Source organism: Bos mutus, chromosome 9 (assembly GCF_027580195.1).
Source record: "Bos mutus isolate GX-2022 chromosome 9, NWIPB_WYAK_1.1, whole genome shotgun sequence".
NCBI lineage: Eukaryota > Metazoa > Chordata > Mammalia > Artiodactyla > Bovidae > Bos > Bos mutus.
The window spans coordinates 100,916,647-100,935,523 of record NC_091625.1 but is presented as its reverse complement, the minus strand read 5'-3'; the positions used below and the strand labels follow the sequence as shown (position 1 = coordinate 100,935,523).

The 18,877-nt window shown below is 47.1% G+C and overlaps 1 protein-coding gene across 1 annotated transcript in view; it reads left to right on the top strand.

The window, feature by feature from the left end:
* The window catches only part of LOC138989157 (uncharacterized), a 103,383-nt gene extending 89,348 nt beyond the window's left edge, over nucleotides 1-14,035 (top strand). Inside the window, exons 6-9 of the mRNA XM_070376463.1 lie at nucleotides 8,947-9,007; nucleotides 9,644-9,843; nucleotides 11,865-11,964; nucleotides 12,405-14,035. Of these exons, the coding sequence (XP_070232564.1) occupies nucleotides 8,947-9,007; nucleotides 9,644-9,843; nucleotides 11,865-11,964; nucleotides 12,405-12,449 (406 nt within the window). The 3' untranslated portion in view covers nucleotides 12,450-14,035. The remainder of the gene's footprint in view (nucleotides 1-8,946; nucleotides 9,008-9,643; nucleotides 9,844-11,864; nucleotides 11,965-12,404) is intronic.
* Nucleotides 14,036-18,877: the final 4,842 nt, after the last annotated feature.

Below are 18,877 nucleotides of genomic sequence, written 5' to 3'. Positions count from 1 at the left end.
TGCAGCCCCATGGACTGTAGCCCTCCAGGCTTCTCTGTCCATGGGATTTCCCAGCAAGAATACTGGAGTGGAGTAACTAGCATAATGTAAATCTGAAAAGTAAGCAAAAGTAACCCCTGTCCTTTGGGGTCGTGGAGACTGTAGGAGGTGGAGGTAGAGAGGAGAGAAAGGGATGGGTATCTCAGAGGATTGTGGAGCCCTTCCCTCGAGACTGCAAACTGTTAAAGCCTCTCACTCATGCCGATTTAAAACCAGCGTTGCTCCCACCAAACATGCAGATTCCGGCAGAATGGAGCTGAGTCCAGGCACGCACCAGGAGTGAGAGACTGTAGCAGTTGGTGGGTGCAGGGTCCACTCATGCACAAACATGGGGTTGGTGGGTGTGTGTGCTCAGACACTGATGTGTCCAGCTCTTTGTGACCCTAAGGACTGAGGCCCGCCAGGCTCCTCTGTCCATGGGTTTCTCCAGGCAAGAACACTGGAGTGGGTAGCCATGCCCTCCTCCAGGGGATCTTCCTGACCCAGGGATCAAACCCAAGCCTCCTGAGTCTCCTGCATTGGCAGGTAGATTCTTTACCTCGTGCCACTTGGGAAGCCTGATGGGTGGATAGGGGCGACACAAAAGCAAATATTAAAAAGACACACAGTTCTTTTTCAATCAGCTCTTCAATCACTCATTTTAGTCACGTAGAAAATGCACTCCATGCTGTGTTGACAGTTTGATGGTAAGAGACTAAAAATGAGATTAGGCAGGAGATTAAAGTCAGGAGATTAAAAATGACAAGTTATGTGGTGAAGTATGTGAAAAGGTGTTTACACTGATATATAATACCTAGGTTGATTTACAGCTAAACAATAGCTGTTGTAAATCTAAGAGCAGGCCTCGAGGCCGTGGGCCGTGTGAGTTAAACGTGGCAGCTCAGCATGTCCGAGGGGCCCTGGCCACACGTGTAGGGAGATGCTGCACTGGCCAGACGCTGGTCAGGAGTGCACAGGGGCTGCCTCTGAGCCCCTTCCCTGGGGGCCGGCTGCCTGCACGAACACCTCTCAGCCCTGCCTCAGAATTTAGTTTTCCAGAGTTTTGTGTCCATAGAAGTGTCGGATGCCCAGTCAACCATTTTGTCTTAAAACATGGGACTTCCCTGGAAATCCCGTGGTTAAGACTCCAAGGTTCCGACGCAGAGGACATGGGTTCAATGCCTGGTGGGGAACTTGGATCCCACATGCACAGGGCAACTAAGCCCGCACGCCGTCAACAGAGAGGCCAGCATGCCGCAGCGAGAGCGGCACAGCCCTGCTCACCTTTAAAAAGTAAAGAAATAAAACACGTTTTTCTGATTTAAACCCTCCCAACCCTGCAAAAACACAAGAACAAGACCTAGTATCCCCCTCAGTCAGTCTCTCCCATCAGGAAGCTTCCATCAGCCTCTTATCTTTCTCCATCAGAGGGCAGACACGATGAAAACCACAGTCACAGAAAACTAACCAATCTGATCACATGGACCGCAGCCTTGTCTAACTCAATGAAACTATGAGCCATGCCGTGTAGGAACACCCAAGACGGACGGGTCATGGTGGAGAGGTCTGACAGAATGTGGTCCACTGGAGAAGGGAATGGCAAACCACTTCCATATTCTTGCCTTGAGAACCCCATGAACAGCATGAAAAGGCAAAATAATAGGATACTGAAAGAGGAACTCTCCAGGTCGGTAAGTGCCCGATATGCTACTGGAGATCAGTGGAGAAATAACTCCAGAAAGAATGAGGGGATGGAGCCAAAGCAAAAACACCACCCAGCTGTGGATGTGACTGGTGATAGAAGCAAGGTCTGATGCTGTAAAGAGCAATATTGCATATGAACCTGGAATGTCAGGTCCATGAATCAAGGCAAATTGGAAGTGGTCAAACAGGAGATGGCAAGAGTGAATGTCGACATTCTAGGAATCAGCGAACTAAAATGGACTGGAATGGGTGAATTTAACTCAGATGACCATTATATCTACTACTGTGGGCAGGAATCCCTTAGAAGAAATGGAGTAGCCATCATGGTCAACAAAAGAGTCCAAAATGCAGTACTTGGATGCAATCTCAAAAATGACAGAATGATCTCTGTTTGTTTCCAAGGCAAACCATTCAGTATCACAGTAATCCAAGTCTATGCCCCAACCAGTAATGCTGAAGAAGCTGAAGTTGAACAGTTCTATGAAGACCTACAAGACCTTCTAGAACTAACACCCCAAAAAGATGTCCTTTTCCTTATAGGGGACTGGAATGCAAAAGTAGGAAGTCAAGAAATACCTGGGTTAACAGGCAAATTTGGCCTTGGAGTACAGAATGAAGCAGGGCAAAGACTAATAGAGTTTTGCCAAGAGAACACACTAGTTCTTCCCACAACACCCTCTTCCCACAACACAAGAGAAGACTCTACACATGGACATCACCAGATGGTCAACACTAAAATCAGATTGATTATATTCTTTGCAGCCAAAGATGGAGAAGCTCTATAGTCAACAAAAGCAAGACCAGGAGCTGACTGTAGCTCAGATCATGAACTCCTTATTGTCAAATTCAGACTTAAATTGAAGAAAGTAGGGAAAACCATTAGATCATTCAGGTATGACCTAAATCAAATCCCTTATGATTATACAGTGGAAGTGAGAAATAGATTTAAGGGACGAGATCTGAGAGAGTGCCTGATGAACTATGAATGGAGGTTCATGACATTGTACAGGAGACAGGGATCAAGACCATCCCCAAGAAAAAGAAGTGTAAAAAAGCAAAATGGCTGTCTGAGGAGGCCTTACAAAATAGCTGTGAGAAGAAAAGAAGTGAAAAGCAAAGGAGAAAAGGAAAGATATACCCATTTAATGCAGAGTTCCTAAGAATAGCAAGGAGAGATAAGAAAGCCTTCCTCAGTGATCAGTGCAAAGAAATAGAGGAAAACAATAGAATGGGAAAGACTAGAGATCTCTTCAAGAAAACTGGAGATACCAAGGGAACATTTCATGCAAAGATGGGCACAATAAAGGACAGAAACATTATGGACCTAACAGAAGCAGAAGATATTAAGAAGAAGGGCAAGAATATACAGAAAAACTGTATAAAAAAGATCATAATAACCCAGATAATCATGATGGTGTGATCAGTCACCTAGAGCCAGACATCCTAGAATGTGAAGTCAAGTGGGCCTTAGGAAACATCACTATGAACAAAGCTAGTGGAGGTGACGGAATTCCAGTTAAGCTATTTCAGATCCTAAAAGATGATGCTGTGCAAGTGCTGTACTCAGTTCAGTTCACTTCAGTTGCTCAAATCATGTCCGACTCTTTGCAACCCCATGAATCGCAGCACGCCAGGCCTCCCTGTCCATCACCAACTCCTGGAGTTCACCCAGACTCACATCCATCGAGTCAGTGATGCCATTCAGCCATCTCATCCTCTGTCGTCCCCTTCTTCTCCTGCCCCCAATCCCTCCCAGCATCAGAGTCTTTTCCAATGAGTCAACTCTTCGCATGAGGTGAACATCTGAAAGTTCATGGTTCATGTATTGCTGAAGCCTGGCTTGGATAATTTTGAGAATTACTTTACTTGTGTCTGCTGCTGCTGCTGCTGCTAAGTGGCTTCAGTCATGTCCAACTCTGTGCGACCCCATAGACGGCAGCCCACCAGGCTCCCCCGTCCCTGGGATTCTCCAGGCAAGAACACTGGAGTGGGTACTTTAGCTTTAGCATCATTCCTTCCAAAGAAATCCCAGGGCTGATCTCCTTCAGAATGGACTGGTTGGATCTCCTTGCAGTCCAAGGGACTCTCAAGAGTCTTCTCCAACACCACAGTTCAAAAGCATCAATTCACTCAATATGCCAGCAAATTTGGAAACTCAGTAGGGGCCACAGGACTGGAAAAGGTCAGTTTTCATTCCAATCCCAAAGAAAGGCAATGCCAAATAATGCTCAAACTACCACACAATTGCTGTCATCTCACATGCTAGCAAAGTAATGCTCAAAATTCTCCAAGCCAGGCTTCAACAGTACATGAAGCATGAACTTCCAGATGTTCAAGTTGGATTTAGAAAAGGCAGAGGAACCAGAGATCAAATTGCCAGCATCCGTTGGATCATCGAAAACTAAAGAGAGTTCCAGAAAAACATCTTCTTCTGCTTTATTGACTATGCCAAAGTCTTTGACTGTGTGGATCACCACAAACTGTGGAAAATTCTTCAAGAGATGGGAATACCAGACCATCTGACTTGTCTCTTGAGAAATCTGTATGCAGGTCAGGCAGCAACAGTTAGAACTGGACATGGAACAACAGACTGGTCCCAAATAGGAAAAGGAGTACGTCAAGGCTGTATATTGTCACCCTGCTTATTTAACTTATATGCAGAGTACATCATGAGAAACACTGGGCTGGAGAAAGCACAAGCTGGAATCAAGATTGCTGGGAGAAATATCAATAACCTCAGATATGCAGATGACACCACCCTTATGGCAGAAAAAGAAGAAGAACTAAAGAGCCTCATGATGAAAGTGAAAGAGGAGAGTGAAAAAGTTGGCTTAAAGCTCAACATTCAGAAAACTAAGATCATGGCATCCAGTTCCATCACTTGATGGCAAGTAGATGGGGAAACGGTGAAAACAGTGGCTGGCTTTATTTCTGGGGCTCCAAAATCACTGCAGATGGTGACTGCAGCCATGAAATTAAAAGATGCTTACTCCTTGGTAGAAAAGTTATGACCAACCTAGACAGCATATTAAAAAACAGAGACATTACTTTGCCAAAAAGGTCCAGCTAGTCAAGGCTATGGTTTTTCCAGTAGTCATGTATGGATGTGAGAATTGTACTATAAAGAAAGCTGAGCACAAAAGAATTGATGCTTTTGAACTGTGATGTTGGAAAAGACCCTCAAGAGTCCCTTGGACTGCAAGGAGATCCAACCAGTCCATCCTAAAGGTAATCAGTCTTGAATATTCATTGGAGGGACTGATGTTGAAGCTGAAACTCCAATTCTTTGGCCACCTGATGGGAAGAGCTGACTCACTGGAAAAGACCCTGATGCTGGGAGGGATTGGGGGCAGGAGGAGAAGGGGCGACGGAGGATGAGGTGGTTGGATGACATCACCGACTCAATGGACATGAGTTTGAGTAAACTCTGGGATTTGGTGATGGACAGGGAGGCCGGGTGTGCTGCAGTCCATGGGGTTGCAAAGAGTCGGATACAACTGAGTGACCGAACTGACTGAACCCTACAGAAACAGACCCATGCTGTGATAATGGCAGAGAGAGGCTGAGAAGTTTTCCAAGCCTCTCCATCAGGGGAGACTTTGGAAGCCTTTGTTGGAAAGGCTGCAGGTCGAGAGTGGCCGCTGTCGTCCTAATTCATCTTGATTCTGACATGGCCTTGCTTCCACTGTGCTCCCCACAGCCACATCCCCCCACCCTAGTCCTCCCACCAGCATCCTGCACCCCAGCGCTCTGCTTGCTGGGGAGGTGGGACAGCTGGAGACAGGCAGCCGTGGGGCCAATGATCCCAGCTCAAGTCCTGCCGTTCAGGGCGTGGCCTTGGGCCCCATTCTGTGCTGTGTGTTCCTTGCACCCTGAGTCCTTAGGGGGACAGTCCCAGGAAGAGAAGAGCCGTGTTTGCCTCCCCAGGCAGGAGGGCATGTGCGCCCTGTGGGGCCCGCCGGCGCCCCGCACCAGCCTCGCCCTGACCGCTCAGCTGGCGTCCGGGGGGCGTCCTTCTGTGACAGCCTCTCCTGTAACACCTGACGATGCACCCAGAACTGTGGACGCCAGCGCCGTGCCCGGTGTCATGCCAGATCCTGTCATTTCTCCCTGGACGTGTAATGGGAAGAGGAGAACTTTGTTCAAACTGGAGGCCGTCTTCTCTTCTCCAGGAACAGGCTCCCGGAGCTGGCCGGGCCGGACACCACCTCGGGGCCATTTCCCGTGAAGCGACTTCACAGATCTCACAGCTGTCTGACTGGGCGGATCCCATGGGTTCTTGGGCAAAGGAGTGGCCTTGTGGTCATTTGCAGGGAAAAGTGTCTCCCTCTCTTAGTGGCCAATTCAGGCCCCGCGATTAGCATTTGAATCAGACCGCCCTGCTGTTTTGATTGAAAAGAGAAACCCAGCCTTTGTTGTTGCAATTCAGGGGCGTAAGTGATTTTCTCCCCTCCTTTAATCAGGCCTGAGATTTGGGGGAAATGGCGATATATACGGGAAAGGTGTGGTCTGGCCTCGGAAATGCAAACGCAGCTCCTGTCCCAAAGCTGAAGCTGCCCGAGACCAGCCCCTCGTGCTGCAAGTGACGCTCAGCCTGGGAGACCCCAACCCCCATTAGCCGGCTGTCCTGTCCGTCAGAGGCTGGCTGGATAGCTTCAAAATATTATTCTCTTTGTTTGCATTAAACCAACCCCAATAATTATGGCTTCCCAGGTGGCGCTAGTGGTAAAGAAACCGCCTGCCAGCGCAGGAGACATGGGTTTGATCCCTGGGTCAAGAAGAACCCCTGGAGGAGGAAATGGCACCCACTCCAGTGTTCTTGCCTGGAGAATCCCAGGACAGAGGAGCCTGGCGGGCCAGAGTCCACGGGGTCACAGAGTCAGACACGACTGAGCGACTGAACCTGCACGCACAGCAGGACAGACGCAGCTGGAAGGTGGGCGTTCAAGGTCTCCTCTTTGTGGGCTGATCCGTGGCCTGTGCACGAGGCGGGAAGGGGCAGCTCCTTGGCAGGTCCCGAGGTGACACCGACACGCCTGGAAGCCCAGGTCCTGGGTCCAGGGAGCGATTTGCTTTTAATTTGTGTGCATAGGAGACACTCTGTTCACTTTCCTAGCGAAGAAAAGCTGCAAAATTCTAAATTGAAGAAGATGCCGGGCCAAGTTCTCAGAACCCCTCACTTGCCTCGTTGTTCCTTTACTTCGCTCACATTTTCTCATATTTTGCACACACAGACATGACAGTTTTGGATTCTTAGAAACACAGATGACTAAAGACCACCCATCTGGTGAAAAAAAAGGTCTTTGCTAAGTTGACGAGTTTGTAGCCAAATTCAGAGCCGAGGTCAGCAGGATGGCTTACTTCCGCACCCTGACAGCCAGGCCGGGCCGCCACCCGCTGGGAAGCTCTTGGCTGCTCTTCAGGGCCTACGGCTCCTGGGCCCTGAGGGTGACGGGCTTGGCAACATCCCCACAGAGCATCTGGAAAGCAAGACTGTAAAACCCTAGGAGTCGCGTGAGCTGAGGCCCAGGGAGGAGTCCTGGACCCATGGTCTCAGCTCCAGGTGGGGGGAGCCGAGGCTGCCCTGCTCTGCTCTGCATGTTCAGAGATGAGACGCTTCTGGCCCTGCTCTGCCCCAGGACCAGGCTCAGCACAAGGAGAAACTGCTCCCACATCACCCTGGGCCTGCAGAGGGTATCCGAGCACAGCAAGCCGCGTTTTGTCATGCGTCCGGCTGAAACATTTGCTAGCTACCTTCCCCCACCTACTTTGGACATCTGGAGAATTCCCCTCTCTGAGACGTGGTTGACCCGTCCCCTTCACAAATCACCACTTCCGGGAAGCCCTCGAGGATGCCTCCCCTTCTCTCCCGGGTTCCCGGCTAAGCCAGGGCTGAAACCAGCCTTCTGCCAGTTGCATTTTGCAGCTGTGTGAGCTCTGTAAGGACCTCAAAGGCAGGCACCGTGTCTTCTAATTATCGTGTGTCCTCCCACAGGCCTGAGCACTTTCCCGAGGAAAGCAATTTGTCAAGCAGCTGCTCCCCAGGAGGGAGAAAGGCTGTGTTTGTTTCTGCCTTGGTGTTTGCGGTGTCGTGTGTACAGAAGACAAACGGCAGCCGGGCTTTCAGACACCTGTCCTGTCCCGGCATGCGGGCACCCGTGCCAGGGAACCCCACCTGCCCCCTGGGGCTGGTGCCAGCACCCCCAGAGCTCACCCCTGGGGCAGGGGTCGCCTGTACTTTGCCAGCTGCTCCGCCTCTCCGGGAGAAGCAGTTCGGGAAGGGAAGATGAAACGCTGGGGGTCTAGGGCTGCCGCTGAGAGCGCGCCCTGGGCAGTTCTCCCACCTGGTCTAGAGTCCGTTTTCTCAGAAATCAGTGATGACCCCCATCACTCCGTGTTCTGGCGGAGCTGTTGTGAGACCCAGGGGAGAGGGTGTGGGGCCACTGACAGCCACGGAGCTGGGACACGTCCTTGTCACTGTCCCCGGGGGGTCCGAAACAGGCCCCACGCATGACCCTCTGGTCCCAGTGCCCTGAAGCGAATTCCCCATGAGACCACGGTCTCCTGGCCTCTGGCCTCACCTTCCCAGGCCCTCCAGGATGCAGGTGAGAGAGGCAGACCGGACGCAGCCTGGTGACAAAGGCTGCCCCTGTTGTTAGCGTCAGCAGAGAGGCGGCACCTGGTGGGGCCGGCCGGGGGCTGGGCACTGGGCACGTGGGTCCCTTGTCCCTCGCGGGCCTCTGAGTCATCAGGGTTGCAGATCAGAGAGCGGGCTCAGGGGGGACTCGCAGGGCCGCAGCAGCGGGCAGCCCACCTGGGCTGGGGGCACAGGTCGGGGGACCACATCCTCACCCGCATTAGGGAGGCGCCCTCCAGCCACGCGCTCTCCGTCAGCCCCTAACTTTCTGCGTTCAGGCACACTTTGTGCCAGGTTTTATCACTGATGCTCTGGAGGCGGAAAGGGAAATGGGCTCTTATGATGGTGGATTCAACGTGCTTCATACAGAATCCGTGTAGATGGTAGACTCGTGAACGCACGCTGCGCGGCGTCGGGAATGCCGTCTCCCCCGTTTACTGTTGCTTCTTTCATGATGAGTGCGCACGCTCGGCTTCCAGCCAGGAAAAGCCTCGAGGCGTCCTGACAACGGCGCTGTGTGCTCAAGGCGCCGAGCCTGACAGCTTCTTCTGTGTTTGCTTTTCTCTGTTTGGTGCTACCCCGAGCAGCCTGCTGGAGGCGAGCCGCCGGGGTGCAGACGTGGGCGCGGACGGCAGAGCCAGCGGTCTGGTCAGTGTCGTCTGGGTCTGGCAGGCGCACAGGGAGGCTCTGTCCCCATCTGGGTGGGGTGGGTGGGCAGGAGCCACCACTGCGCAGCACACCCCCGCCCCTCCCACTGCTGCAGGGCAGCGATTGTGCGGTCAAAGTCCTGACGCACCCAGGAGGGCTGCCTGGAAGCAGCGGCCACCGTTAATAACCTAGGATGAAGGCATGTCCATCTGCATTCTGGGTCTTGATGCGGTGACCAGAGGACAGAGATGTTAGTTCTGGTTTTAGAGACACAGATCTAACCTTGACTCTAATTTAAAACCAACGCAAAGCCAGAACCGCACCTGCCTTTCTGCTCTGAGTTTTCTGCCTCTCTTCTCCACCCACTCTCACGACCCAGCAAAGCTCCCCGCCCCTCAGTGGGCGATCATAGACAAGATGAACTCGGGGACTTAAGTGGTATTTATTATCATTTTTTTATTAATAGCAATAAGGTACAATCTTCCAAAATATCAAAGAGAGTATAATGAAAATATGAATACACATTTTAGTGATTATTGCTAGTTCAACTGTATCAAGATCTGTTTTAAAAGTTATTTCTCACATTGTGAATGAAATGAAAACCATAACCACAAAAATGATGCTTGCTTCCCGAAGTGGGACCCCGCGCTCCTCAGTGGACATGGGCAGCGCCAGGTGCGGCCCCCGGAGAGGCGGCCTGACGGTGCCCGCCGGGCCGCTGGTCGTCAGCGCGAAGCCCGGCCTCCTCTCGTCTTCCTGAGATGCGACAGCCTGCCCGGCAGGAAGAAGGATTCCAATGAGAAGGCAAGAGGACACGCAGCAGCCCTGGGTGGCATGTGAGTGGTCTAGAAAAACGCCAGAAATGAGAAATACTCCAAACAAAGAAAACAATAAATAAACAGAACAACCCCCGCTATTTAAAAAAAAAAACACCTTTTATTTTGTATTGGAGCATAGCTGATTAACCATGTTGCGATAGTTTCAGATTAATAGCAAAAGGATTCACCCATACATCTATTATGCATGTGTCCATGCTCCCCCCAAAGCCCCCTGCCATCAGGGCTGCCAATAGCATTGAACAGAGCTCCCTGTGCTGGACAGTAGGTCCTTGTTGGTTATCCATCATAAACTCAGCAGTGCGTACGTGTCCATCCCAAACTCACTGTCTCTTCCCCCATCCTTCCCCCTGGCAACCGTAAGTTCATTCCCTAAGTCTGTGAGTCTGCTTCTGTTTTATAAATAAGCTCACTTATGTAATTTCCTTTTAGGTTCAGCGTATAAGGGACGTCATACAGTATTTCTCCTCCTCTGTCTGACTGACTTCACGCAGCGGGACAGTTGCTAGATCCATCCATGTTGTTGCAGATGGCATTCTTTCTTTCTTTCTTTTTCAGTTCAGTTCAGTTGCTCAGTTGTGTCTGACTCTTTGCGACCCCATGAACCGCATTCTTTTTAGTGGTTGAGTAATATTCCATTCTATATATGTGCCACATCTTCATCCATTCTTTAAAACCTCTGCTGTTTTTGAGAACAGTTTGGCAGGGGGAGTGGAAAGAGACTTGAGAGATTGCAGACTGTGGCTCCACTTTCAATCTCAACCCAAGTATCACCTCCTCCAGGAAGCCTTCTAGGATGCCAGTAGCAGGGAGTGGGGCCCGCACTGGGCCCCTTCCTGCCCCATCCTTCCCATCTGGTGTTTTCCTCCTCTCATCACCATGGAGGGAGGGATAATGGCTTACGATCTACGCCCTCCTCTCTCCCCCTACCCTCCTCCCATGCGGGAAACCGGTGAGTGGACAAGAGCAGTCTCGGTCACTGCAGAGTCTCCTGCCTCAGGAACAGTAACTGGCCCACAGAGGAGATCCATGACTTGTCCCGAATGAACGAGTGAGCGAGCTCCTCCCCGTTCAGCTTTCCATCTACCAAGTCAGTGCACTGCCCGTGCCCCGCCCCAGCTTCTCACGCAGAGACAGGTCCTGCCTGGCCTTGTCTCCTCACGTGGCCTCAGTGAGGTCCGCCCGTGGTGTCCTTGTTCTGAGCGGTGGGTACAAAGGCGCCTGCTCCAGGGTTGTTGTGAGGATGAACTCAGCAATGCAGGTAAGGTACCAAGGTACCATAGCGCCTGCTCGTGGTACAAGCTCTTGACTGTCCAATCCGCATTGCAGGTGGATTCTTTACCAGCGGAGCTATGAGGACAGCCTCATAAATAGTGGGAAGGGGAGGCCTGGGCTTCCAGCTGGAGCCGCACTGGTGAGGCGGCCTCTGATGAGGGGAAGCTCAGCTGCGGCCTGGCTGCTGGTCTTGTCTGATTGTGTCTGTGAGAAAGATGCTTTTGGCATGAGCCCAGCTTCATGTGGCAGACACGGAAAAGCCAAGACAAGACACTGGGGTTCCATATCTCACTACTTTGCTAACTGGTCAACTCCTCTTGTCTTTCTGGAGAGAAATGAACAGAGTTCTTGTTTTTGTTAAGGCCCCTTGCATTGTAAAGAAGCCACCGTAACTGGGAGTTGGGCCTTATGGAGAGACTGGGAAAGTCAGGCTTCTGGGGGGGTGCCTGGGAATTCCTGAGATAAGGCTTGCGTTGAATCTAGATGACTTTTGGTAACATTGAAATTTTAATAATATTAATTCTTTCGGTCCATGGACATGGGATAGCTTTGCATTTATTTGTATTTTCTTAGCTTTCTTACATCAAAGTCTTACAGTTTTCAGAGCAGATAGCTTTCATCTTTTTGGTCAAATTTGTTCCCAGTATTTAATTGTTTTTGATGTTATTGTAAATGCGATTGATTTCTTTTTCAGAAGATTCACTGTTGGTAAATACAATCTTTAAGACTCTGTCTCTTTCCTTCAGGAGTAACCTTCCAGAACAAACGAGGAGTAAGCCTGCCTCTCCAGGGATGACCACAGCACCCCTCACCCTGGAACAAGCAAGTCAGAAGTCCCGTGTTCTGGTGGGCTCCTCTCTTTTCTCTGCCCAGACAGTTAGAGGGTGTGGTTCCCAGGAGATCGAAGAACAAGTTAAAGCAGGAGTACAAGCCCCAGATGCCCGAGTTGGGAGGTTGGGGTCAGAGCAGGACGCTGAGCTGAAGATTAGAGTCGTAGCAGCTCTGGGCAGTGCCTGAAGGCAGGAGCGTGAGCGCCTGCCCTCCGTGGAGTGGGGGTGAAGGTCACGGCGGTTTTAGGGAGGCCGAGTGAGACGGGTGAGCAGCCGGAGAATATGGACGTTCCCATGAAGACGCAGGAGGAGGGTGAAGGGGCATGAATCTCCCCCCAGTTCCTTGGTGAGTAAGAGCAAAGAGCCAAGAATTACAGTTATAGTGGAGGTGAGGGCACTTCCCCACGGCACTTTGCCTTCAGAGTTTATATGTTATTTTTTCTTTTTTGATTCTAGGAGGCTAAGGCAGCAAGTCGATACTGGACTAACTATGTGGATTGAGAAAGCGAATGTAGTGTCTCACCTGCATGAAAAGAATGAAGAAATGTTGAAACTCCCCCCAAAATAATTAAATGGCAGATTTCTTTTTCTTCAAATTTATGACAAGAAAATATGGTATTATCTAGTAAATAATAATATAAACCCAGAAATATGAATAAAAATCAGTAGAAATAAGAATCAGCTGAAGTAGATTCACAAAAAAGTCAAGATAATGGAAATTATCGTGTGTGGAAAATACAATAAATATGATTGATATGGTTAAATAAAATTTTACAAATTTTAAATCATGAGTAAAAACTATGACACTATGAAAATGAATCAAATTTGTTTGAAAAAGAAATTTTTAGAGTGGAAAATACAGTAAGTAAAAATAGCAAGTGGGTTAAAGAGTATATTATGCATATGTGGAGATAGAATTAGTGAACTATATATATCAATAGAGGGCTTCCCTGGTAGCTCAGCTGGTAAAGAATCTTCCTGCAATGCAGGAGACCCCAGTTCAATTCCTGGGTTGGGAAGATCCACTGGAGAAGGGCACAGCAACCCACTCCAATAGTTTTGCCTGGAGAATCCCCATGGACAGAGGAGCCTGGCAGGCTACAGTCCATGGGGTGGCAAAGAGTTGGACATGACTGAGCGACTAAGCACGGCACACAGATCAACAGAAATTATCTGAAATGGGGCACAGAAGAACAAAGTGGTAGAATATATAGCGCAGAGGTTAAGGGCGGACAGGACAGAGCGCGAAACTCCAACATATGTTTCATCGCGTTACTAGTAGAAGTAATCAAGAGAAGGAAGAAGCAATATTTGAAACTTTTTGTTTTCAACTTCAGAATTGATAAAAGACACCAGTCCTCAGATTTAAGGATTCCAAAGAACCACAAGAGCAATAGATTTTTAAAAACCACCACAAGTAAAGTGAAATTTTTTAAAGAAGCCAGAGAGAAAAGACAGATCACTCACAAAGAAATAACGATTAGAAATGCAGATGACATCTCAATAGCAACAGTGGACAAGTTACTTTAGTAAAGAGAAATAGGAAATCCAAGTAGTCCTACAGTTATTAAAAAAATTGAATCCATAATTTAAAAACCTTCCCACAAAGAAAACTATAGGCCCATATGATTTCATGGGTGAATTTCAGCCAAATATTTAAGGGAAAATAATGTCATCTTTTATAAGTAAACTCTTTCAGAAAATGGAAAAAGAAGGCAAGTCCTCCACCTCTTTTTGTGATGCCTGCAAAACTTAGAAGAAAAAAAAAAGGTTAATCTCACTCAAGAATACAGCTCCAAAAATTTTAAACAAGATATTAATAAATTGAGCCCAGTGACTATTGTTTATTTCAGTAATTTCTGCTCATAGTGAAAATGATAGCAAAGTATAAATAAGAGGGAAACTTCTTAATCGGTTAATATAGTTTTAAAAATATTTGCAAATAAACACTGTACTTAATGGTGAAATACTGAAACCTTTCCTTTTGAATTTTGGAATGATAGAAGGAAGCCTGTTTTTTCCTTTTTCTATTCAAGCTTGGACTGGAAGTTTGACCAGTATAAAAAAGAAAAAAGAAATAAAAATCATAAGGTTCATAAAAGATATAAAATGTCTTTTTTTAATAGAAAAATTCCAGCACAGAAAAGCAAGAGAATACTTATTATAATTTTCTGGAAAATGTTTAATGGGGAGGTAAAGGCTTGTGATTAGGAAGGGAACGTATGGTTGCTGAGAATGGGGAGGGGATTACTAATGCTTGTTTCATAATGAGTCACTATGTGACATCTTGTTACGAGATAAAAGTGCTTACAAATATTATTAAGGGCTTCCCTGGTGGCACAGTGGTCAAGAATGTACCTGCAATGCAGGAGATGTGGGTTTGATCCCTGGGTCAGGAAGATCCCCTGGAGGAGGGCATGGCAACCCACTCCAGTATTCTTGCTTGGAGAATCCTATGGACAGAGCAGCCTGGAGGGCTACAGTCCATGGGGTCACAAAGAGTCAGACACGACTGAGCAGCTAAAGAACAAAACAAAATATTATTGTCATTCAATTGCTCAGTCATGTCCAATTCTTTGCGACCCCATGGACTGCAGCACATCAGGCTTTCCTGTCCTTCACCACCTCCTGGAGCTTGTTCAAACTCAGGTCCACTGAGTTGGTGATGCCATCCAACCATCTTGTTGTCTGTCGTCCCCTTCTCCTCCCACCTTCAATCTTTCCCAGCATCAGGGTCTATTCTAATGAGTCGGTTCTTCCCATCAGGTGTCCAGAGTATTAGAGTTTCAGCTTCAGCATCAGTCCTTCTAATGAGTATTCAAGATTGATTTCCTTTAGAATGGATAGGTTTGATCTCCTTGTAGTCTAAGGGATTCTCAAGAGTCTTCTCCAACACCACAGCTCAAAAGCATCAATTCTTCAGTGTACAGCCTTCTTTATGGTCCAACTCTCACATCCATACCCAAATACTGGAAAAACCATAGCTTTGACCAGATGGACCTTTGTTGGCAAAGTAATGGCTCTCCTTTTTAATGTGCTGTCTAGGTCTGTCTGAATTTTTCTGTCAAGGAGCAAGTGTTTTTTAATTTCACAGCTGCAGTCACCATCTGCAGTGATTTTGGAGCCTCCCAAAATAAAGTCTGTCACAGTTTCCACTGTTTCCCCATCTATTTGTCATGAAATGATGGGACTGGATGACATGATCTTCATATTTTGAATGTTGAGTTTTAAGCCAACATTTTACTCTCCTCTTTCACTTTCATCAAGAGTTTCCTTAGTTCTTTGCTTTTGGCCATAAGGGTGGTGTCATCTGAAAATTTTAGGTTGTTGATATTTCTCCTGGGATTCTTGATTCCAGCTTGTGCTTCATCCAGCCCTGCATTTTGCATGATGTACTCTGCATGTAAGTTAAATAACAGGGTAATATACAGCTTTGAAATACTCCTTTCCCAATTTGGGAACAGTTTGTTGTTCCATATCCAGTTCTAAATCTTGCTTCTTGACCTGCATACAGATTTCTCAGGAGGCAGGTAAGGTGGTCTGGTATTCCCATCTTTTTCAGAATTTTCCAGTTTATTGTGATCCACACAGTCAAAGGCTTTGGAGTAGTTAATGAGGCAGAAGTAGATGTTTTCTGGAACTCTCTTGCTTTTTCGATGATCCAACGGAGGCTGGCAATTTGATCTCCTGTTCCTCTGCCTTTTCTAAATCCGGCTTGAACATCTGGAAGTTCACGGTTCACATACTGTTGAAGCCTTGCTTGGGGAACTTTAAGCATTACTTTGCTAGTGTGTGAGAGGAGTGCATTTGTGCGGTAGTTTGAATGTTCTTTGGCCCTGCCTTTCTTTGGCATTGGAATGAAAACTGACCTTTTCTAGTCCTGTGGCCACTGCTGAGTTTTCCAGATTTGCTGGCATATTCAGTACAGCACTTTCACAGTATCATCTTTCAGGATTTGAAATAGCTCAACTGGAATTCTGTCACCTCCACTAGCTTTGCTCGTAGTGATGCTTCCTAAGGCCCACTTGACTTTGCATTCTAGGATGTCTGGCTCTAGGTGAGTGATCACACCATCGTGATCACCTGGGTTGTGAAGATCTTTTTCGTACAGTTCTTGTGTATATTCTTGCCACCTCTTCTAAATATCTTCCGCTTCTGTTAGGTCCATAAGGTTTCTGTCCTTTATCGAGTCCATCTTTGCATGAAATGTTCCCTTGGTATCTCTAATTTTCTTGAAGAGATCTCTAGTCTTTCTATTCAATTGTTTTCCTCTATTTCTTTGCATTGATCGCTAAGGAAGGCTTTCTTATCTCTCCTTGCTATTCTTTGGAACTCTGCATTCAGGTGGGTAATATGTTTCCTTTACTCCTTTGCCTTTCACTTTTCTTTTCTCAGCTATTTGTAAGGCCTCCCCAGACGACCACTTGGCCTTTTTGCATTTCTTTTTCTTGGGGATGGTCTTGATCCCTGTCTCCTGTACAATGTCATGAACTTCCACCCATAGTTCTCCCAGCACTCTCTCTATCAGATCCAATCTCTTGAATCTATTTCTCGATTCCACTGTGCAATCATAAGGGATTTGATTTAGATCATACCTGAATGGTCTAGTGGTTTTCCCTACTTTCTTCAATTTAAGTCTGCATCTGGCAATAAGGGGTTTATGATCTGAGCCACAGTCAGCTCCAGTCTTGTTTTTGCTGCAAAGAATATAGCCAATCTGATTTCAGTACTGACTCTTTTATACAGGTTTTAAAATATCTCTCAATAATTTTTATAATTTTGCTCAGTTTCAGAAATGAAATTCTGATTCCCCACGTTTCATCCCTTGGCCTTTCTGTGTGTATTGTGGAACCTGTGGGATGTGTTTCCCACACCATTCTGTCAGTTTTCTTTTTTTTCAATTTGTCAGTATGCCGTTACAGTGCTGCACTCAATACGCCAGCAAATTTGGAAAACTCAGCAGTGGCCACAGAACTGGAAAAGGTCAGTTTTCATTCCAATCCCAAAGAAAGGCAAAGCCAAATAATGCTCAAACTACCGCACAATTGCACTCCTCTCACACGCTAGCAAAGTAACGCCTAAAATTCCCCAAGCCAGGCTTCAACAGTACGTAAAGTGTAAACTTCCAGATGTTCAAGCTGGATTTAGAAAAAGCAGAGGAACGAGAGATAAAATTGCCAGCATCCGTTGGATCATCGATAAAGCAAAAGAGTTCCAGAAAAACATCTACTTCTGCTTTATTGTCTATGTCAAAGCCTTTGACTCTGTGGATCACAACAAACTGTGGGAAATTCTTCAAGTGATAGGAATACCAGACCACCTTATCTGCTTCCTGAGAAATGTGTATGCAGGTCAAGAAGCAAGAGTTAGAACTGGACATGAACAACAGACTGCTTCCAAATTGGGAAAGGAGTATGTCAAGGCTGTATATTGTCACCCTGCTTATTTAACTTCTATGCAGAGTACACCATGTGAAATGCCGGGTTGGATGAAGCACAAGCTGGAATCAAGATTGCCAGGAGAAATATCAATAACCTCAGATACACAGATGACATCACCCTTATGGCAGAAAGTGAAGAAGAACTAAAGAGCCTCTTGATGAAAGTGAAAGGGGAGAGTGAAAAAGTTGACTGAAAACTCAGCATTCAGAAAACGAAGATCATAGCACCCAGTCCCATCACTTCATGGCAAATAGACGGGGAAACAATGGAAACTGTGAGAGACTTTATTTTCTTGGGCTCCAAAATCACTGCAGATGGTGGCTGAAGCCATGAAATTAAAAGACGCTTGCTCCTTGAAAGGAAAGCTAAGACAGAACTAGACAGCATATTAAAAAGCAGAGACATCACTTTGCTGACAAAGGTCCGTCTAGTCAAAACTATGGTTTTTCCAGTACTCATGTTTAGATGTGAGAGCTGGAGTATAAAGAAAGCTGAGTGCTGAAGAATTGATGCTTTTGAACTGTGCTGTTAGAGAAGATTCTTGAGAGTCCCTTGGACTGCAAGGAGATCCAACCAGTCACTCCTAAAGGAAATCAATCTTGAATATTCATTAGAAGGACTGATTCTGAAGCTGAAACTCTAATACTCTGGACACGTGATGGAAAGAGCCAATTCACTAGAAAAGACCCTGATGTTGGGAAAGACTGAAGGCAGGAGGAGAAGGGGATGATAGAGGATGAGATTGTTGGATGGCATCACTGACTCAAGGGACATGAATTTGAGTAGGCTCCAGAAGTTGGTGATGGACAGGGAAGCTTTGCATGTTGCAGTCCTCGGGTCCCAAAGAGTTGGACACGACTGAGTGACTGAACTGAACTGATATAAAAGGGATATCATCCTCATGGAGAGAAATACTATACATTTCCAAGATTTCAGTTCTCCCCAGTCTGATCTTTAGATGTAAAGCAATTTCAATAATTTTTCATGGAACACGACAAGCTTATGTTTATATAGAAGAGCTACCAATTGTAACAGACAAGACCTACCCGAAACAGAAAACAGGGAGGCGTAGGGCTTGTTCTACTGTCCGCCCCGATTCAAAGCCATAGAACAATTAAGCCAGTGCTTCACTGGCACGAGTACAGATAAAAGCCTCTGTCAGTGAATTAGAAGCGAGCCCAGGATCGGAGCCCAGACTCAGATGCAGAACGAAGACTATTGACGGCAGATTTATTGCTGATTGTTTAGTGAAATAATGAATGATTTAATAAACAGTGCTTGACAATCAGTTTTCCAAATTGAAAGTGGACCTCTTTCTCATCTTATGTGCAGAAGTCCATTCTGCATGCCTTAAAGTCCTGAATGTAAAAAGACAGAGCTATACAACTTTAAAAATCCAAGTGACCATCTTGGGAGATGGCTCTCCTAAACAAAGACACAAAAAGCGTAAAGTGGAAAGGAAAAATGCAAGACCTATGACCTTATTGA